The 22,324-nt window shown below is 40.1% G+C and overlaps 1 protein-coding gene across 3 annotated transcripts in view; it reads right to left on the bottom strand.

Annotated features, from left to right (window-relative positions):
• The window catches only part of Nemf (nuclear export mediator factor), a 49,748-nt gene that overhangs the window by 3,794 nt on the left and 23,630 nt on the right, over positions 1 to 22,324 (bottom strand). For all 3 annotated transcript variants that reach the window (XM_040743000.1, XM_040743001.1, XM_040743002.1), the window contains exons 16-28: positions 21,637 to 21,725; positions 15,612 to 15,715; positions 14,915 to 14,977; positions 12,483 to 12,595; positions 10,088 to 10,145; positions 9,674 to 9,732; positions 9,479 to 9,599; positions 7,536 to 7,809; positions 6,191 to 6,233; positions 5,663 to 5,712; positions 3,245 to 3,398; positions 2,105 to 2,182; positions 1,377 to 1,574 (exon numbers count right to left, since the gene is read on the bottom strand). In XM_040743000.1, the coding sequence (XP_040598934.1) occupies positions 1,377 to 1,574; positions 2,105 to 2,182; positions 3,245 to 3,398; positions 5,663 to 5,712; positions 6,191 to 6,233; positions 7,536 to 7,809; positions 9,479 to 9,599; positions 9,674 to 9,732; positions 10,088 to 10,145; positions 12,483 to 12,595; positions 14,915 to 14,977; positions 15,612 to 15,715; positions 21,637 to 21,725 (1,404 nt within the window). The remainder of the gene's footprint in view (positions 1 to 1,376; positions 1,575 to 2,104; positions 2,183 to 3,244; positions 3,399 to 5,662; positions 5,713 to 6,190; positions 6,234 to 7,535; positions 7,810 to 9,478; positions 9,600 to 9,673; positions 9,733 to 10,087; positions 10,146 to 12,482; positions 12,596 to 14,914; positions 14,978 to 15,611; positions 15,716 to 21,636; positions 21,726 to 22,324) is intronic.

Here is a 22,324-nt window from a genome sequence, read left to right as displayed (position 1 = left end):
CACTTGTAATATTACCACACTGCCATTCAGACCATAATCCATGCCCATGAAGGAAGATTATTAATAATAATACTGAGGAATATTTCCCTTTCCATGACTTGCTACATATCTTAAGCTGGCCTCATACATGTACTCCTTCCTTCTGCTTTGGCTTTTGAAGTGCTGAAATTCTAGCTATATGCCACCATATATCTGGCATGGATTTTATCTATCTATCTATCTATCTATCTATCTATCTATCTATCTATCTATCTATCAATCATCCATCCTTATCTGTCTCATTGTTTTGGTTTTTTAAGACAGAGTTTCTCTGTGAAACAGTCCTCGTTGTCCTAGAATTAACTCTGTACATCAGGCTGGCCTGAAACTCACAGAGATCAGCCTGACTCTGGCTCCTGAGTGTTGGGATTAAAGGTGTGTGCCACCAAAGTCTGTCTGCCATGGATATTTCTAAGATTATAGATAAAACTACAGATATGGCAATAGTATAAAAACCTGTGAACCAAAATGAAATTTAAAACCATTAACACTGTTCAGTAGAGGGAAAAATCCCTATAAACATCTCATTAAATTGAATGTGTAACTCAAGCTTTAACTAAAAACAGTACAACCCAAGTAAAAATAGCTGTCCGATTTGGGATTGCAATGACATCACGCGTGTCAACTTTCAGCCTGCACTTTATATAGATTTATTTTTAAAACCTCAGCATTTCAAGAATATTATCTATTCATGCACAAAGATATACTTAAGTGTGGTTCTTAAACGATTTATTTGCTAAATCAATTAAATAACTACCGTAGCTTCTATAACTGAGACCTAAGTCCAAACAACATAGTTATTTGCTTACAATCCTATATAGAAAAGCTTACAAAAGTAAAAATTTATTTTCTACTCAAGCCCAATACTTCCTCTTATTTTAACTGAGCTTCATTGGAATCATGTAAGACCTCTCCCACAAAACTGTTATTCTGTGTGAGCTACGTTCATGTATACTTGTGTCCAGGTGCCTGTGGAGGTCAGAGGGCAATCTTGGATGTCATCAGGAACACAATCTACTTTAAGATCTTTCATTGGCCCGGAGCTTGCTGAGTGAGCTCTGCTTTCTGGCCAACAGCCTCTTCAGTGCAGGAGTCATAAGCACAAAATTCCAGCTGATTCTGGGGCTAGAACTCAGACCCTATGGCAAGTAATTTACAAAATGCCATCTTTCTTGCCTCAAACTAATTTTCCAAAGGCTTCTGATGAGTTTTATCAGCTGCACACGTTTTATGAACGTAATTTTAGTCTTTGAGGCTGTTTCTAAGGTGAGGACTGTGACTTGTTTTGGACTAACCTTGTCAGCCCAGATTCTGGTCACCCCACTGGGAACACTCACCTTGTCATCATGTGGGTCATCTACAGCTAAGTCTTGTAAGTCATGAGTTAAAGCTTGAAGGGATGGGGTTTCCCTCTTCACAACATCTAAATTCTGTTGTCCGCCTCTGGCTTTCTGTGGCTGGTTCTTCACAGGTTCATCTTTTGTTTTTCCTTTCTTTCCTTTCTTCCCCTTTTCTTCTTTGTTTGAACCTGCAGACTTTCAATTCATAAGGGGAAAAATCAATATAATTATTATTAAATACTAAGGTTTTTAAAATCATTTTACTTTAATGTTGTGAATCTAAGCTTTTATTTTTCCTTACATCTGTGTGTATGTTAGAAGTATAGGGGCGCCCATGCAATAACATACATGTGGAGTTCAGAGGACAAGTAGAAGTTAGTTTTCTTCTTTGTTTTTTTTTTGTTTTGTTTTGTTTTGTTTTGTTTTACGAGACAGGGTTTCTCTGATTGTTTTGGAGGCTGTGGGTCCAGCCTGGCCTGAAACTCACAGAGATCCGCCTGCCTCTGCCTCCTGAGTGCTGGGATTAAAGGCGTGTGCCACCACCGCCCCGCTAGTTTTCTTCTTTGAATATGGGGTCCTAGGAACTGAATTTGGGTTGCCAGACTTGGTGAAAGTGCTTTAGCCACTGAGCCACCTCACTGGCCCAAATATTGTTAAAGTTTGAATGTTTATCAAAGCCTAGATGCCCACTGGAAAACAAGAGAATGACTTAAGATGTTACTCACTGCTAGCAATTTCATAATAAGCTGACGATCTTCTTCATCCTGGTCTTTGTATTTTTCCTTCATTTTTTTCATTTTACTCTGAAATAAAAAGATTTGAAAACAAAACAATACGCTATTTTTAAATGCCTCTTTCATCCTATCAAACATGCTTTTGGACAGGGCACCAACCATTCTAAAGAACAATCAACACGGAGGACAGGAAGAAGAGCAGGCCATAGCGCTCACCCCTCAAGTAACCTGCTGCAATGGGACAAAAGATACACACACAAGTAAGGGTCAATCAAGTAACCTGCCACCATGGACACAAGACACACACGCAAGGAAGGGTCAATCAACACAACTTGTGGAACAAGAGAGGCTTTAAAAGTCTGGCTCTCTGCCTGTCTCCTGCTGTCCTGAGTCTTCCTTTGTGAGCCCCTGTGCAAGAACGGGGCAACAGGTACAGTGGATCCCTGAGCAGGTGGAGGGCCAGGCCTGAGCCGGCTCCTCTAAGTGATTCCACAGCTGACTCAGTTGTTGGTGACACACACTGGCAGCCCTGTTGTCAGGACACGGATCCTGTTTGCGGTTTCCCACTATCTGAAGCGAATGATGCCCTCTCAGATGGTGCTGCCACAGGAGAAATGACATCTACATCACAATGACTACCTTGTCCACCTTTCAATCCCAGTGTAGCAACAATGAAGGAAGGTATTCTCTACCATTTCACCCTCGAGTGGCAGCACTCATGACTTCTCAGCTATGTTTAACATCAGGAAGTTTGTATGTATTAGTAGAAGCCCTTTCCAGTACACTTTCATCAGGTGCAATCTTAGCTTCCCAGCTAACTTCTAGCCTCAGAATTTAAAAACTATGTACATATTCTACTAAAATTAGTTTATGTATATGGGCATTTTGCCTGCACCTATATCTGTGTACTGCTTGTATGCCTGCTGCCCCACAGAGGCCAGAAAAGGGTGTTAGATTTCCTCAACTGACAGTTGTGAGCTACCATGTAAGTGCTGGAGTTGAAAATGGGTCCTCTAGAAGAGCAACCAGCCCCTTCTGTTTCACTTTTAAACTTTACAAAGCCAAGAGGACCCTGTAGCTTCATGAGCAAGCCACACTGAACAACAGATCATTCAGAAGCATACTTGTTACCTTTTGTCCTCTTTTCATTGGCTGTCCAGATGCAACATTTTTGCTTGTGTTCTGGTAAGCTTCAGTGTGTACAGAGTTTTCTCTTTCTTTGTCCTTTCCTTCTATCACTTCTAAATCCCCTGAGTCACTTGGAAGCTTTTTCTTTTTCATTTCTCTAAATAGAAACCAAGCAGAAATATGAAATTTTGAGAATGTCAAATGTGCCATAAAAATGTGTAAAAGGAAAGGGGAAACATGTACAATATATGATTGCCTCTTTTTAACTTAATCACCAGACCACTGCATGCAAAGATGCTCACGTAATCAGGTACTAAAGACCAGAGTATCTTTTAAAGATTTATCATGCTCTCATCTAGACTCAAACATTACTTTTGCATATCCCTCAACTACACATTCATTTACTCAACTAACAACCTAATGTGCAGACACCAGGACTGGTAGTATTCTATCAGCATGGCTTTGCCAGATCTGGATATCCAATATATCTGTTGGCTGGTGGAATATTTAAGTGTATCTAAACATAAACATTGAGGAAGAAGCAAGGGTACATTCTACTGTTTTGACATCTTTCTATTCCCAATGCTATTACTGTAGTCCAGGTCCTCAATGTCTCTTAAGTCTTCCTCTGTATTCCTTATAACCTTCTCTGTTTCCTTACTTGTCATAGTGCACTCAAAAATTTCCATATATTCCTCGAATACCACTTGTAAAATAAATCTCCAAGTCCTTAGCCATTTCATGTTCTCTTATTTTAATCTAAATTTGCCTTCTAATCTAACTGTCTATGACTTTATCTTTCTCGTGTGTACGTGCATGTGGAGTCCTAAGGATGATGTGCTCTGCTCCATCAAACTCTGCCTTATCTCCTTGAGGCAACTCCTACTGAACCAAGTTTCCCTGTCTTTTTGGTTTCTCACTAGGCTGACCAGCCAGCAAGCACCAAAAAACCTCCTGTGTTTTCTCCTAGTTCTGAGACAACAGGTGCTCCCTACTGTGCTCTGCTTTCTACATGGGGCCCAGGGATCAAGACTCAGGTCCTTATGCCTGATAAATACTTTACTTACCTGAGCTATCTCTCCAGTACCTAAAATTTTGTTTTATACAAAATTTTCCTAGTCAATTTTAAGAATTTCTATTTATTTTTAATATCCTAGAATTAAGGAGGGGGATCCGGGCGGTGGTGGCGCACGCCTTTAATCCCAGCACTCGGGAGGCAGAGGCAGGCGGATCTCTGTGAGTTCGAGGCTGGGCTGGATCGACAGCCTACAAAACAATACAGAGAAACCCCCCCAAAAAAATAATAATTAAGGAGGGGGAAAAAGGGAAGGGCAAGAAAGGGTAGGAGAGAAAGGAAAGATGGCTTAATGGCTAAAAGCACTGGCTACTTTTCCAGAAGACCTGAGTTCAATTCCCTGCACCCTGACACAACTGTCTGTAACTCCAGTTCTAGGGGACCCAATACCCTCACACAGACATACATGCAGGCAAAACATCAGTGCACATTAAATTTAAGAAATAAAAAATTAAAAAAGATCAAAACATGGCATAGAAATATCAGTGAAATCATTAATTTGCACAACTACTATAAATGAATTTAAAAAAAATCAAGTGCTTTATATCTATAAAGTCCTAGAATCACTGTACATGTTTACATAAAAAAGGTCTGTTTTATTATTATCTATCTCACCTACCACAGATGAATCTTAAATACAAAAACCGTATTAGAGGTAAACACAGAGAGTTTTGATGATAGCCAGGCAGTTCTGGTGCCTGCCTTTATTTTTTAATTATTTATTTATGTATATGAGTGCTCTACCTGAATGTATGCCTTTATGCCAGAAGAAGACATCAGACCCCACTATAGATGGTTGTGAGCCACCATGTGGTTGCTGGGAATTGAACTCAGGACCTCTGAAAGTACAGTCAGTGTTCTTAACTACTATGTCCCCAGTGGTAGTGATGTACACCTTTAATCCCAGTACAAGGGAGGCAGAGGCAGGTAAATCTCTCAGATTCAGGCCAGCCTGGTCTACAGAAGCAAGTTCAGGATAGTCAGAGCTACACAGAAAAACCCTGTCTCAAAAAACAAATAAACAAAAGAACCTCCCCCCAAAACAAGAATTTTGGTGATTAAAGAAGTCTTCAAAACAGTCAAATATGTTTTAGCTGGTTAAAGTTTGAATGTATTATCCATTTTCCTGTGTAGAAGATATGTGAATGCAGGCGCATGTGCTTTGTGGCATAAACGTGACGGTCAAAGAACAACTTTCGGGAAGGAGTTGGTTCTCTCCTACAACAGGACTTGGGGAGTGAAGTTAGGTTGTCATGCTCGGTACAGCGTGCATTTTTACCCTTTGAGTCATCTCATCAGCCAGCTGTCAATGTTTAAAATGTGACTCAGTCATATGACACTTTTACCTTCTTTCCTTGGCTGACAAATGTCTTCGACTCTGTGATTTACTGTCAGTCTATCAAAACAAAAACAAGGAATCATGAGATCAATACTAGTATTTTTTTCAAAAATAAATTTTAAAAGAAAAACCACATTTTTTCTTTCTTTCTTTCTTTTTTTTTTGAGACAGGGTTTCCCTGTGGCTTTGGAGCCTGTCCTGGCACTCACTCTGTAGACCACCAGACTGACCTCGAACTCACAGGGATCTGCCTGCCTCTGACTCCCGAGTGCTGGGATTAAAGGTGTGCGCCACCAATGCCCAGCAGAAAAACACAATTGTTTTTAAACGTAATTTTAAAAATTACTGAATTAAGCCGGGCGATGGTGGCGCACGCCTTTAATCCCAGCACTCGGGAGGCAGAGGCAGGCGGATCTCTGTGAGTTCGAGGCCGGGCTGGACTGATAGCCTCTGAAACAATACAGAGAAAACCCTGTCTCGTAAAAAAAAAAAAAAAAAAAAAAAAACCAAAAAAAAAATTACTGAATTAGCTTACTGAATTAGAAGATTCTTCTTTTGAAGCCAGTTTCTGCAGAGGCCTATGAAAACAAAAGGATTTATTAGCCTATGAAAGCCATTCACAGTTACAGTCTTAAAACTCCCCCATTTTCTTACTTATAACTCTACAAACCTTCAAATTTGACAAAATACAACTGAATCATCTTCCCACACTTCTATGCACATTCTTCCTGAGATGTGTTACATCTTTTCTCTTAACTCTGTAACTGGGGATGACCAAGAACTTCCGCTCTTCCTACCTCAGGTATGGAGCACTACACCCACTTGGAGAGCCGAAATCGCAACTCTGAGCTCAATGCTGTGCACTAAAATCACTACTGAAACCCTATGAAAGGGATACTCCATTTTCTAAGAAAGAAACCATTCTTAAACACACAGTGGCTTGCCAAGGAGACATCTTAAAACTTCATTTTGGTCTGTCTGACTTCTAAATTATGTTTTAGAACTCCAATAACAATACTTAAGCAAAAACAAACAAAATACAAAAAACTACCATCCTCTGTGATGGCATACACCTTTAATTCCAGTACTCAGGAGGCACAGGCAGTTGGATGTCTGTGAGTCTGAGGCTCATCTGGTGTGCAAAGTGAGATCCAGGACAGCAAGGGCTACACAGAGGAACCCTGTCTGGAACAGCCCTCTACCCCCACCCCATTGATTTGTAAGACAAGGTTTCTCTGTGCAGCACTGAGTGTTTTGGAACTGACTCTTAGAGCAGATTGACCTGAAACTCAGAGTGCTACTATACTCAGCTTTAAGATTTATATTGATTTATGTATATGTGTCTGTATGTGGGTATGTGCAAATGAGTGGAGACAGGCTAGAAGACAGGCCTGGGTTCCCTGGAGCTGATACAGGCAGCTGTGAGGTGTCCAAGAGGAGTGCTGAGAACCAAACTCAGGTACTCTACAAAAGCAGTATGTTTTCTATTGAGTCATCTCCCCAGCCCTTCCTTCACTGCAGTATTACCAATAAACGTTTTAGTAGAGTCTTCTTTCCCTTATCTCCAGAGTTCCCAGGAACCCCTCACTGTAGTCTCTTTTCCACTTTCAGGTTCTATGTGCCCTTTAGCCCCACCCCCACTCCATGCTTCTTCATCTGTTTTTACCCTCTGTCTCCTTCTTATGTACTTTTCTCCTTTGCTCCTGGGAATTTCTAGCAGGAGACGAGTCAATCGCTAAATGGAAGGACCCGAATAACCCAGAGTAATACAAACGGAGAGTGGGGGACACTAGTGAAGTCAGTCTTTGTGTTACTGCTTTATAAGGGCTCCCGCAACATCATTTCCAGTCCATAAGGAAACTTCAATTCTTTTCAGTTACCTCTGGGACTGAAGGTGGGACAAGTCAATGGTAGTGTCAGGATAATCGAGGGTGTCTTCCTCCTCACCCTTCATTTCACCCACGGGCTCTTGGTCTTTTGTAACTTCTTTGGAATCTCCATCGTCAGAGCTTTCTTCCTGTAGTAATTCCTCACTTAATTCATCTCTGCCACTCTGAAGAGCAACATCCTCCTGACTGACCTGAGTCACGAGTTCCACTTGTACGGGAGCTCCATGTAAGTCCTCTCTGTCTTCTTCACTGCTGTCCCCCGCTTCTGTACAATTCCAGAAGGAAAGTCAGGATGCAACTCCCAGTGAGCCTACATGATCCCAATGATCCTAGGCTGCCCAAAAGGCCGCCAGAAAAATTCTTGGTCATCTCCACAATGTGTTATACACTATTCTGACAAAAGGATAGTCCTTACATGACTTCCAAGATCATTTTACCACAGATGGACATCACTATTATTTCTGTAACAAACCTAATTGTCACAGCTCCATCCAAAAGGCAATATAATAAAAGTAGTTGTATAAATTCTGCAGTTTTATTAATTTATAAATGAAAACCAACATACATTATATAACTTCACACTGAAGGGAAAAGAATGCTAATACTAATAACTGGGTCCAACTGCCATCTTTCAAGGGTTATTATGAAATTAAGTAATATATATTATTGTTATTTATGTATCACTTTATGACAGGGACATGGTAGGCATCAATCAATAGAATCTAACAACATAGTAGTTTTAAGTTTAGCAATGTAATATGATTCCAACAAGGAGTGACCCTAGGAGACAGAACAACTATAGAAGTAGTTCAGGGTACTCTTTCTCTAGGTTCCTTAGGGAGGTTAAGTCTCTCTACTTAAAGCAAATATATTGTAAAAAGTCAATCAAAGCTGGGCATACAGGCTTATACCTATAATACCAGCATTTGAAAACTGATTTTCAAATGAGTCAGGATGACAGTCAAAAGCCTGGCCTGAACCAAAATTCCCATGTTAGAAACATCTTTAATCCCAGCACTCGGGAGGCAGAGGCCTCAGTGAGTTTGAGGCCAGCCTGGTCTACAGAGTGAGTTCCTGGACAGCCAGAATGGTTGCACAGAGAAACCCTGTCTCAAAAAACCAAAAAAGAAAAAAAAATCATATTTGATATAGATTCATCTTCCTATTATTTCTAACTCCTAAACCCAAATGGAAATCTTAATTCATATGTATACAAGTTTATCAGTTAAATATATTTATAAGATATCCATTAAAGGCTCAAATTTTACCAAAAGTATTTTGATTATATATTTAATTAACTATTTTTAATTCATCAGAATATTTCTTCAATCTCTAGTACAAAAAAAAAGAGCACATTTAAGCATTTCCAGAAACAAAATTCAGTAAAATTGATAGTACTTTGGGTTACTTTTGAAATTCTGGTTATCACAGAAGAGACACAATTTCTTAAGATTTAGAAATAAAACTGGTGAGTGGAAATCACAAGGCTTGGCTAGATATCATGGTGAATTCCTGTAATCTTAGCACTGGGGAGACAAAGACAACAGGACTGATGCAAGTTCAATGCCAGCCTGATCCACATGACAAGTGCTAGGCAAGCCAGAGCTACACAGTAGTTTCTTTTCAAGGGGAAAACAAAGTCACAAGCCTGACTGGGAAGATGAAGAATTAGTTGGTAAAGTGCTTGTCTTTCAGGAACAGAAACTACATGACGGGAAGGTGTGGTGGCACACACTTGTAATCAAAAACGATGGTAAGTGATAGGCTTATTGGTCAGCCTTGCTAATCAGCAAGTTCCAGACCAGGAAGAAACCCTATCTCCAGAGAAAGGGGACAGTGCCCAAAAAACACCCAATGTTGTCCTCTGGCTTCCCACGCACACACGAACAAGCACACACAAAGCACAAGCCAACTCATTATAACATGCCAACTACCTAGTTGCTCCATCTCCTCTGATGCGAGCTCACTTGTGCAGCTTGTCAGGGTTTCTATGTCCTCATCCTGTGCTCTGACTTTGCGTTCACCTCGATGTCTCCAAACACAGGACTCATCTACCTGGAGAAACAGTTCTTCCTCACTGCTGAACTTTAGTAAGGGTATAAGGTAAGTCCAAACAAAGAGAAGAGTACCTTAAAAAGGAAGCTAAACCCCATCATTAGATATGAAGGAGGGAGGAAATTCTTTTTTCCTATAAAAGATAATACACATTAATGCTATAAAAATCATTTTCTCCACATTGCCTGAAAATATTACATACCAATGATTAGATCCATTTTTACTTTGTACCAGAACATAAGCACTTAAAATACTTAGTATTATGTACAGGAATAGTTACATTATAACCCAACTATGTGAAATACATTCTCATCAGTAAATGTATGATGATGACAAATGCTGAATTTGCCATGCCAAAGCAAAAATCCCTTTATTTCCTAACAAAATTAGTATGTCCAATTATAGCAGTCCATTCTACTCAAGAGTATCTATAAATGGCTCTTGCCTCCATAATCCAAGTTAGGGATATTTTTCATGTTAACTGTTACCTCTTATCATGAAGCTTCCTGTTGTCAAATATTCTCCTGTTGGTGCTGTTTTAGACACCTGAGGAACACAACAATGTTATTACGTTCTTATCTAAAGAAATGAGACAGGTTCTGTCATTGCAGGTTGGCCTTAAACTTGTAACTGAGGATGATCCTGAGTTTCTAGTCCCTCCAACTCCTGAGTGCTAGGATTACCACTGTACCTACCATGCCTCCTACAAGTGGTACCTGGGATTAAGCCAGGGCTTTGTGCATGCTGGGATGGCACTCTCCCAACTGAACTACATCTTTAGTTTCTTAAGATGCCCTTTCAAGATGTTTTCTACCCAAGAGGAGGAAATAATCATATTCAAGCAATTTTAAGTCCTAAAAACTGCAATTTAGCAAAAATTTTCAACACTGCAGACATAGATATATCCTTCCAATGACAGATATACTTAACAACATGTATCAATGAAGAAATAACAAAAGACCTACTACTCCAACAAAATGCCATAGACTAGATTGGAATTAGCTTTTTCTTCCAGCATAGCATATAATGCGAAAAGAATAAGTTTAATAATCTTAGAATAAAACATTACTGGAAGATAAAGTTACAGTCATTAAAATCCTTTTCTGGGATTCTTTTTTGTAGTAAAACAGTTTTTTTCCTTAAAAAATATTTTGAAAATAAATTACTTGTTTTTGTTTCTTGATACAGGGTTTTTCTGTGTAACCCCAGCTGTCCTGGAACTCACTCTATAGAGCAGGCTGCTGGCCTCAGACTCAAAAGAGTGCTGACTAAAGGATTTACCACCATGCCTGGCCTTGAAATATTTTTTAATTATGTCTGTGTCTCTGTGTTGAGTATGTGCATATGAGTGCAGGTGCCTGCTGAGTCCCAAAGAGAGGGTTGGATCCCCTGGGAGTTGGTGTTATAGGTAGTTATGGGCTGCTAATGTGGGTGCAAGGAATTGACCTTGGGTGTTCCGCAAAAGCAGTACACACTCTTTAACAGTGGAGCATCTCTCCAGCTTCCAAATGTTAACAATTTAATTTTGCACGTGTGCGCACTAGTGTGTTCGTGTGTGTGTGTTCATGCATGCATGCTATTGAGGTAAGAGGACACCGTGCAAGGAGTTAGTCCCCTCCCACCAGTTAGGTCCCAGACACTGAACTCAGGTCAACAGGCTTGATGACAAGGGTCTTTATTGACGGAGCCACCTCCCCAGCTGCTAAAACAGTTTTTGCTAGAAGGAATTAACAGAATTTTTAAAAATGTAATTTGATGAAACAAGGTGAGGGAGCCTTTTTCCTAAGAATTTACACATTTGTGAATTCTCTAAACTTGAGTATATCTTTATTAGTTACAAGGTTAGAAAACCACTTTAATTAGTAGTAGAGGTATAAAGTATTTCCTTCAAGTATATCAATTTCCTAAAATCACATCACAGAATAGCAAATAACATAAATATAAAATGAAATGAATTCCAAGGATGATAGTTTTAATCCTACCACACAGTTTGTGATTCTTGTAGAATTAGTGTATCATTATCAAATATAATTCTTGAAGATGTGGATCTATTTGCAATGGGAAGTCAAATAGCTGAGCTTGGTGGCACAGGTCTATAGTCCCAGTTACTTGGGTAGCGAAGGGGGAGGTCTGAGAGTTCAAGTATTGCGTGGGATTTAAAGTGAGTTTCATGCAGCTGGAAGAACTTAGACATCATCACAAAATAAAAGTAATGAAGGTGATGGGTATCTAAATGCAATTTCCAGTACGACAAAACAGAATCAAAAAGGCATACAAAACAAACAAAACAGCACTGAACACAAAGAAGGGCAATCACAGGGCTGAGAGATGACTCAGAGGTTAAGGGCACTGGCTGCTCTTCCAGAGTCCTGAGTTCAATTCCCAGCAACCACAAGGTGGCTCACAGCCATCTGTAACGAGATCTGGCGCCCTCTTTGTTGGCAAGTATACATGCAGACAGAGCACTGTATATACAATAAATAAATAAATCTTTAAAAAAAGAGGGGGGCAATCACTAAAACCAAGTGACTACACAAAACACAAGTTATACCTAGTTTCTGGAAAGGCAAAAGGGAATTCAGAACATCTAATGAAGTCAGATGTGGTGTACACCTTTAATTCTAGCACTTGGGAAGCAGAGGCAGAAGTAGACCAGCCTGGTCTACATAGCAAGTTCCAGGCCAGCCAAGGCTACATAGGGAGACCCTTCCTCAAAAACCCAAAAGAGAAATTTTGTTATTTCTTCACAGCACTTGCTACATGGTATGCATATATTTTTCTCTACTGCTTAAACATCAACTTTATCTGCCTTCTGTATCCTAACCATCTGTAATCACGTATAGCTCTTAAGAGATTAAGAAAATGGACCACAGCCCTTATTACCTGATGATGGTACACCCACCAAGCACTAGTGATAACTCGTGCATCCCAAGCAGCACTGTAGCAAAGTGCCATTGTGCCTGCCTCAGTCAAAGTCCGTGGAGGGATGGGTTCTCCTAAACAGAAATGTTGTTTCAATACCAAAGTACAGGGTTTCTACAGAGCAAGATGTCAAAGTTATACTTAGTACAACAGTTTAAATCATATAAGCAAATATTTATTTCAAGATTCTATCTACCTACCTGTTGTTGCAGTGTTAGGGACCAAAAGTTTTGTTTTATTTTATTTGTGTGTGTGTGTACACGTGTGCAAGCACTCATGAGCACATGAGATAATGTAACCACTATCACTATGTAATTTCAAAACATTTTTAGCACCCCCATCAAATGCAGCCTTCCTTCCCAAAGCTCAGCTACCTGCAATCACTAATCCCTATTTTGTCAAGTTCAGATAAATGGAATTATATGTAGACTTTTTTGTGTTTAGCCTAGAATTTAGAATGGTCCTCCTGCCTCTGCTCCTGGGGTTATAGGTTTGATCTGCCACACCTGGCTTTCTTTATTCTCCTTTAACATTTTACAGATTTAACCTATAGCCTGCTCTATCTTGGCAAGTGTATCACTGATTTTATGGTATTATGGAGAAGAGGCCTGGGTTTCATGAACATTAGAAAATTACTGTACCACTGAGCCATAGCCGCTATTTCTTTCTTTAAGATGGGGTCATACATAGCCCAGGCAGGGCTCAAGCTTGCTCTGTAGCTGAGGATTACCCTGAATTTCTGATCCTTCCCCCTCTGCTTCCTGAATGCTAGGATTATAGGCCTGTACTATTGCACTTGGTCTATGTGGCACTGGAGATTATTAATGCATGTTAGGCAAGCACTCTACTGACTACATCCTAGCCTCTCTTATTTTCTTCTTTTTTAATTTTACTATGCCTGGTTTATCAGCTTATTTATTGCTAGCTGTGGTGGTTTCAGTGTGATGCCCTTCCACAAATCTCAGGCATTTGAATACTTGATTCTCAGTTGGTGGCTGTTTGGGAAGGAAGGGGGATGGTGTCAGTGTAACCTTGTTGAAGGAGGTATGTCACTGGGGATGATTTCAAAACTTAAGATTTCAAAAGCCTCCTGCCATCCCCAGTGTACTTGCTGACTCCTGTTTGTGGACCTGCATATGAGCTCTCAGCTGCTGCTTCAGTCACCTGCCACTATGCCTTTGGCGACATGTCTATCATCAAAAACTCTTCTTTTTTGGGGGGCGAGGGGAGGATTTTATTTGGGAGGAAGAGTTTTTGAAGCATTAGTATTTTTTTTAAATAAAAGATTACTATAATTCATCAATTAAGGTATCTGAATTTGGGGTTTTCTTTTATCTTTTTGTTTGTTTTCTTTTTTCAACACAGGTTTCTCTTGGCTGTCCTGGAACTTGTGCTACAGATCAGGCTGGCCTTGAACTCACAGAGATCTGCCTGCCTCTGCCTCCTGAGTACCAGAACTTAAGGCATGCACCAACATTGCCTAGCTGGAATTTTATTTATTGTTTTAATCTCTTTACTTGTTATGAATTTCTTTCAGTCTTCTGTTTCTTCTATCATCTGATCTATGTAGACAATGTTCTCTGGTTAGTTGTTAGGCAGTGTTCTAGAAACAGTTAGGTATAGTTATCAATCTATTCAAGTCTTCTATTTCCTTGTTAATCTACTGTTTAACTGTTCTATTCATGTTTGATGCTGACATTTCCAATATTACTGTGTGTACCCATGTCTACACACCCCATTACTGTATAATTTTCCTTCTTGTATTAGAGGACACAACGGCCAGACACATGTTATGACTCTTACATTCATGAAATGTTCTCATATCAATACAATCTTTCTTCATCTCTTTTTTGTTTGCTGTACTGGGAGCTGAATATTAGTTCTTGTTTATCAGGAACATTAAAAACGTTTACAGGCCGGGCGTTGGTGGCGCACGCCTTTAATCCCAGCACTCGGGAGGCAGAGGCAGGCGGATCTCTGTGAGTTCGAGGCCAGCCTGGTCTACAGAGTGAGTTCCAGGACAGCCTCCAAAGCCACAGAGAAACCCTGTTTCGAAAAAAAAAACCCAAACCAAAAAAAAAAACAAAAAAGAAACAAAAAAAAAAAAAAACATTTACAGGAGGCCAAAAGAGATGGCTTATCAATTAAGAATGTTTACTGCTCTGGCAAAGGACCTGAGGCCAGTCCCCAAGAGCCAACTGGTTTATGTCTCTGTGACTGTGACTCTACCCAGGGGATTCACAACACTCTCTTCTGGACACAATGAGCACCTGCAAGGATGATCACACATGCACATTCTCCACATAAACATACAGAGGCAAGCACACACATATATAACTGAAAATAAAGAAGAATGTTAAGGAAAGAAAACTCCAGAAACGGAATTATATTACCTGTTGGATTCTTAATCACACAACTAGTAGCTCCATGAAGATCAGCATGTACATAAATGTCTCCTTAGAGAAAGACAAATGGGAAATGATATTTTAGGTCCTATTTTTCATTTTTTTTGGTTGATTAGTTTTTGTTTTGCCTTCTCCTAAATTTTTACTTTATTTTAAAACTTATGTTCATGATTGTTCTGCCTGCATATGTAACTGAACTACCTGCATGCAGTGCCCACCGAAGCCTGCTTCGCTTCTTTCCTGTTTTTGAAAGAGGGTTTCTTTGTGCTACTTAGATTGTTCTGGAACATCGGGGGTCAAGAGGCCCTCTTGATTTATCCTTTCTAGCAGCTGTAACTACAAGCATGCAATGCACACCCAGCTTGGAAACTGGACAAATGGTCACACACTTTAGCACGTGAACACTAAGCTTTAAAATGTTTGATCCAGCATCACTTGGAAAACTGAAAACTATTTGTAAATACAGCAGAGGATCAAAAGTCCAACAACACAGATTAGCTGATCAATACTACTTTTACAATACCCACTTAACAAGAAGTGGGGAATACTTCAATAAATTCTAAGCCACAGAGCATTAAATCTCTAATTAGTTCTGTCAAATGAGAGTATAAGATGAAAACCAGTGCCTATTAGTGAAATAACTGACAAATGTTTTAAGAAAAAATGTCACAGGTTTTAAGTTTACCTGGGGTCAAGTATCTTTTCACGATGATCTCATTCTGCTGCTGATCTCGACCACCTATAATTAGATAGTTCTCTGAGCTAATGAACCATAGAAATTTCTCAAACCTATCAAATTGAGAGAAAATAAAGTTAACATTTTTCTTTTTAAACTGTATTTGTTTTTATTTTATTGGTGTTTTGGCTGCATGTATGTTTCTGTGAGGGTGTCAGGTCCTCTGGAACTGGAGTTAAAGACAGTTGTTAGCTGCTATGTGGGTTCTGTGAATTGAACCTGGGTCCTCTGGAAGAGCAGTCAGTGTTCTTAACTGCTGAGCAATCTCTCCAGCCTCACATTTTTTCTTTATAGCTGCCTGAATTCATACCATTTTTAAAACAAAATATAACAAGATGGGAAGCTGCCATGCTTGTATAGAATAAGAGTTCAACAATCCAATGGTACAATTACTTTTAAAGGACCAAGCAAATTTTTAAAAAATTAAAAACAAACAACAAAAAACCCTGTAATGTACTTATGGCAGTCTTAGAAAAAACTAAATTCTGGCAGGGCACAGTGGCATACTCCAGTACTGGGGAGGAGACGTAAGGGAACCTCTGAGTTCTGTGTTGCCCAGTGATACAGTAAGACTTTGCCTCTGGGGGTATGGGGGTGTGTGCAAGGTGGGGAAGAAGAGAAGGAGAATGAACTAAATTCTATGGAAAAGTTTTCTCATGAGGCATGGTGGGTGAGAACTACCTATGTTCATAGCATTTGGAAGAGGCCAGAGAATCAAGAGTTTTTCAAGGCCAGCCACAGCTACATATTAGATTTAAGGCTAGCCTAGGCTATATTAACCTATCATAAAAACAACAACCCACAAACCAGGTTATTTCTATTTATTTATTTCTTCTTTCGGTTTTCAAGACAGGATTTCTTTCTTTGTTTCCTTGGTTGTCTTTCTTTTTGGTTTTTCGAGAAAGGCTTTCTCTGTATAAACAGTTCTGGCTGTCCTCTTTGTGGATCAGAATGGACTTGAACTCAGAGAAATCCACTTGCCTCTGCCTCCTAAGTGCTGGGATTAAAGGCATGGGCCACAAAGCCCAGCTCCAAAACTGAGTTTCTTTGTGTATTACTGTCATGGAATTCACTCTGTAGACCAGCCTAGCCTCAAACTCAAGAGATCTGCCTGCCTCTGCCTCCAGAGTGCTGGGATTAAGGGTATGAACCATCACTGTCTGGCTCTATTTATTTCTCTAAAAAATTTTAAATTACACGTATATGTTGTATGTGTATGTTGTATTGTGGATGGATATGTACACATGAAAGCAGTCCAGGGATCCCAAAAGAGGTGTTAAAGCCTCTGGAGCTGAAGTCACAGAAGATTGTAAGCTACACAATGTGGGTGCTGAGAACTTTATTCCATTCCTCTGGAAGAACAGTAAAGTGCTCTTATTCACTAAGCCATCTGTCCATCTCCCAAATTATTTGTTATATAGGAAGCATTCTTAAACATAAGGATGGCCTAACAATGAGTTAATGATATAGATCAAATTGCACAATATCATCAAATGGTCTAAGACTCAGCTTTTCTTCAGTGGAATACTAAATAGGCTCTGGACAAGGTGGGGGAATAGACACTTGTAGTCCCAGCACCTCAGAGGGTGAACCAAGAGAATCAAAGTGCAAGGCCTGTCTGGACACCCAGGGAGACCCTGTGTGGTAGCTTGAATGTAACTGGCCCCCATAAACTCACAGGGAATGGCACTATTTGGAGGTATGGCTTTTTAGGAGTAGATGTGTCCTTGTTGGAGGAAATATGTCACTGTGGAGGTGGGCTTTGAGGTTTCACATATGCCTAAGCCACGCCTAGGGCTTCAGTCTGCATCCTGCTGCTACAGATCAGGATGTAGCCAGCACCATGTCTGCCTGCACACAGCCATGTTCCCCACCATGATGGTAATAGACTGAGCCTCTGAAACTGTAAACCACCCCAATTAAATGTGTTCCTTATAAGAGTTGCCGTGGTCATGGTGTCTCTTCACAGCAACAGAAACCCTATGACATCCTGTTTCATTATTCCCTTTGACACGTCCCTCTCCTCCAACAGAATATTATGACACAGCTTTTCTCAAAAGACAAAGTAACTAGGGTTCTCATGAATTTATTATCAGGGTAGAAAGAATAAAAGGAGGGAGAGATGGCTCCATGGTTAAGAGCACTTGCTGCTCTTCCAGAGATCCTGGGTTTGATTCTCAGCATGAACATGGCAACTAACAACCATATACAGCTCCAATACCAGAGTATCTGATACCCTCTTCTGGACACAAGTAGAGCACAGACAAATATGCAAGGTAAACAGTCATACTTACAAGATAACATTAAATGAAAGAAGGTATAATATATGCTATATGACATTTAGAAAATGCCAGACAATAAAGATAAAAACACAGATTTGCTATATTATATGTAACATATCTTCTGTATGAGTCAATCTATACTATTTAAAACTTGCAGTTAAGTTGGGTGTTGGTGGTGCATGCCTTTAATCCCAGCACTCGGGCGGATCTCTGTGAGTTCAAGGCCAGCCTGGTCTACAGAGTGAGTTCCAGGACAGCCTCCAAAACAATACGGTGACACCCTGTCTTGAAAAATAAAACAAAACAAAACAAACAACAACAACAACAAAAGACATCTATCATATCCCTCGAAATACAATAGGAAAAGATTTTATTTTCTGATTTATTTACTTACTTGGTGCTAGAAATAGAACTTGAGTTAATTTTGACTGATTTGTTAACACATGTCTAGGAACTTCATAACAAGTTTCTTCGATGCCCATCTTCCTCTCAGACATAATTGGTGCTGCCAGGAGCAGACATTTCTCATTGTCAATAAAAACCCTAAACCATTTTAAATGCCATTTTCTGAAGGTCTTTGAAAGGTTTGAAGACTGTTTATGTCAAATATATTTCTGTATATGTCTGAGAGGAAGATGGGCATCGAAGAAACTTGTTATGGAGTTTACTTTCAACATGGCAAGATTAGCCATTTGGGCAAGAAACTGCTCTTACCTAGACTGTTTGACTGTTGTTGTATAATCTGGACATGCAGGACCCACAGGAAAGTGACTGCTGAACTCAGTCTTACAGGGTTCCTGCTTCATAAAGAGTCTACGAGACTTTCTGCAGGACACAGAGAAATGACTGACAGACTGCCAATGCAGATGGACAGTTTGAAATTTCCTGCTTTGCTGAGAAGTATTCCAGACACATTGTGGCCTATGGGCTGAAGATGGATGCCCCAACGTTACAGAGGAACTTTGGGTGACTGTCCAGGTAGCAAGATGTCTTTGTCAATCCTAGTGATTATATATTATCTTTCTGTGGTCTTTGATGGAGTTGAAGACACATAGTTATAGTTATAGTTTTCCTTAGTTATGATAAGAGATAAGCTACATATAGAACTTTAGACTCACAAGGATGGGATGGATGATATTTTCTTTAAATCTTGCTAAATTTTAATAGACAAAATGTTGTAACTGTGTTCTTACTTGATAATTGTTCTGTCATATACAATTTGACTGTGTTAAAGTTAAGACCTTTCTTTTTGTTTAAACAGAAAAGAGGAGATGTTGGGGAAGTCTTATGCCAATAAAGCACTGTCTGGCCAATAGGGAATCTAGATAGGAGGGGCTAGGAGTCCAGGAGGATTCTGGGAACGAGAAACAGAGGAGAGTCGAGATGTAACGCCATTGGGGTAGGAGCCCGGAACTATTCTCCGGTAAGAAACATACTTAGATTAACAATTATGGGGTAATTACTTAAGTCAGAGCTAGCCAGTAAGAGACAAGCAAGGCCAACAGCTTCATAATTAATACAGCGTCTTGTGTGTTTATTTGGGACTGATGTGGATCTGGAACCAGGCGGGCGGGAAGACTCCACTCAAGAAAAGCTTCTCTTAACACCTTAGTTTGAACCCCCAGTACCCATGTTAAAATCCGGGAGAGGCAGCACACATCTGTAACACTAGTGTGGAAAGAGGGTGGGGGAAGCGATCTAGAGGCTTGATGGGCAGTTGTCAAGTCAAAATGCAGAGCAACAGAATCAGTGAGTTATTCTGTCTCAAAAATTAAGTTAGAGAGGCCAGGTGTGGTGGTGCATGCCTTTAATCCCAGTACTCAGGAGGCAGAGACAGGCACACCTGTGAGTTCAAGACCAATATTGTCTGCATAGTGAGTTTCAGACCAACCAGAAATACAAAGTAAGACCCTGTCTCAAAAAACCCAAAGTAGAGAGCAACAGAGGTCTCCTGAGTTCTCTTGTACACAGCTGTGTGCACATACAAGAGAGACAGGTCAGATAAGAAACTGTGTGGAAGGAATGAAAGGTAAAGTTGAAAACATGACTCAGGATGTACAGAAAGCAGACAAAGAGTTGAAAAGTGGGAAAATGCAAGAAAACTGGCAGACCCATTCAGAAAGTTCTGTATATAAAATACAGAAAAGACAATACATGACAACCATATATATATAATAACCATATATATATTATGTATATATGGGTCAGAAAGATGACTGAGTGGGTAAACCCATTTGCCTTTGCGTTCAATCCCTACATAGTAAAAGATGAGAACAGATTCCCATAGATTTCCATAAGTTGTCCTCTGACCTTAACAGGAAAGCCGCCTCCCACAAGGAGAAAAAAACTGTCAAGAAAATGTCTCAGAACTTATGTTTCCAAACTAAAAGGACTCACAAAGTATCCAGCATGACAGACTAAAACATTTTCACTAACTCATATCCTTGAAATCCTAAAGGGAAAAGGCTGTGAAGGGAAGGGGTGAGAAAGAGCTTGACACACTGCAGAAGGCACAGACAAGTTGCACACAAAGCGTCAACTGCTGAGTGACCGAGGAGTCCTAACGCTCAGGCTGCAGGCAGACTGCCAAGGACATCCCAGATCAAGGGTTGGAGACCTAGGGGCGAAAGGCAGGCAGGCCACAGAAAGGATGTGGGGATGTGCTCACTAGCTAGTGAAGTGCCACACACCTGGAGCTCTCTACTCAGGAGACTGAGGCTGAAAGACCGCTTGAGCTAGATGCTTAAGACCAACATAGGCAATAAAATGAGACCTCACCTCAAAAACAAAAACAAGCGAGAGAGAGAGAGAGAGAGAGAGAGAGAGAGAGAGAGAGAGAGAGAGAGAGAGAGAGAGAGAGAGAGAGAGAGGTGGCGTATGTCTTTAATCCCAGCACTTGGGAGGCAGAGGCAGGTGGATTTCTGTCAGTTCAAGGCCAACCTTGTCTACAGAGTGAATTCTAGGACTGTCAGGGCTACACAGAGAGACTCTTATTTCAAAAAACCAAAAGCCAAAACCAACCAATCAAACGAACAAACAAAAAACAAAAACCACCCTCTCCCCATTTCAAAAGAACCCATGAAGCAGTAATATAAGCTATTCCAGAAAGAGACAGGAGTATACAAAAGTTTGACCTAAAAGAGCTAAAAGTAGGGGCTAGAGAGATGGCGTGGTAGTAAATGTACTTGCCATCAAACTGGAGTTCAATTCCTAGGACCCAAATGGTGGAAAGAGAGAAACAACTCCTAAAAGTTGTCCTCTGACCTCCATATGTGCTCCACGGCATGCTTCCTCATTTACCCACCAACACAATAAATAAACGAATAGGCAAATAAATAGAAAGAGGTAAAACTAAAAAGTAGTTTCCTTGGGAGAACAGGCAATGGGATAAGGATGAAGAATAAATAATAGGACTACTGGTTTTATAGCTAGCTCTGTATAATTGCTTGACTTTCCAAATAATATACACATATAATTCCGATAAAGAGAAAAACTAAACATTAAGAAGAGCAGAACAGCCGGGCGTTGGTGGCGCACGCCTTTAATCCCAGCACTCGGGAGGCAGAGGCAGGCGGATCTCTGTGAGTTTGAGGCCAGCCTGGTCTACAGAGCGAGTTCCAGGACAGCCTCCAAAGCCACAGAGAAACCCTGTCTCAAAAAACCAAAAAAAAAAAGAAGAGCAGAACACTTACCAATATACTTTTCTTGCCTTCTGGATAGAAGTAACTGTTTGTACTTCTTTTAAGGTTTGTTTTGTTTTCTTTTCTGCTGATTTGAATGCCTATTTATAAAAAAAAGTTTTAGTAATTTAGAATGTATTTACATTACATCAAAGCACAGAATAGCAAAACAAACTGCTTTAGACAGCTTTTATTATATTGCCGAGGCTGGTCTCTAACTCACAAAGATCCTCCTTGTCTCAGCTTTATGGATTGTAGTAACTTGCCACCACACCATGCCTAATAAACAGTTCTTATGGGCCCATAGATGGTTCAGTGGGTAAAGGACCTGCTGCCAAGCCTGCTGACCTGAGTTTGATCCCCTGTGCCCACAAGTTGTCCTCTAATTTCCGTATGTGTACTACGTGCAAAAAAATAACAAAGACTTTATGTCATAAAATAACTTGATTTATACACACAAGTATACGTATAATAAAAAATAAAAGTTTTACCTAAGAAGTAAAATGAATTAAATATTTACGCAAATTTTTAAGACCTATAAATTAAGAACTTCCTTGTGGCTGGGAATGGTATTGTACTCCTACAACCCAAAACCTGAGAGACAGAGGCAAGAACATCAGAGTTCGAGGCTGGCTTGGATATACAAGTATGAGGCTAGCCCGGATTATAGAGGCTAGATCAATGAAGTTATTCATTGAAC

The sequence above is a fragment of the Mesocricetus auratus genome, unplaced genomic scaffold (genome assembly GCF_017639785.1).
Source record: "Mesocricetus auratus isolate SY011 unplaced genomic scaffold, BCM_Maur_2.0 Super-Scaffold_15014, whole genome shotgun sequence".
Lineage (NCBI taxonomy): Eukaryota > Metazoa > Chordata > Mammalia > Rodentia > Cricetidae > Mesocricetus > Mesocricetus auratus.
Note: the sequence above shows the minus strand (reverse complement) of the source record. Positions and strands in the feature narration are given on the sequence as shown.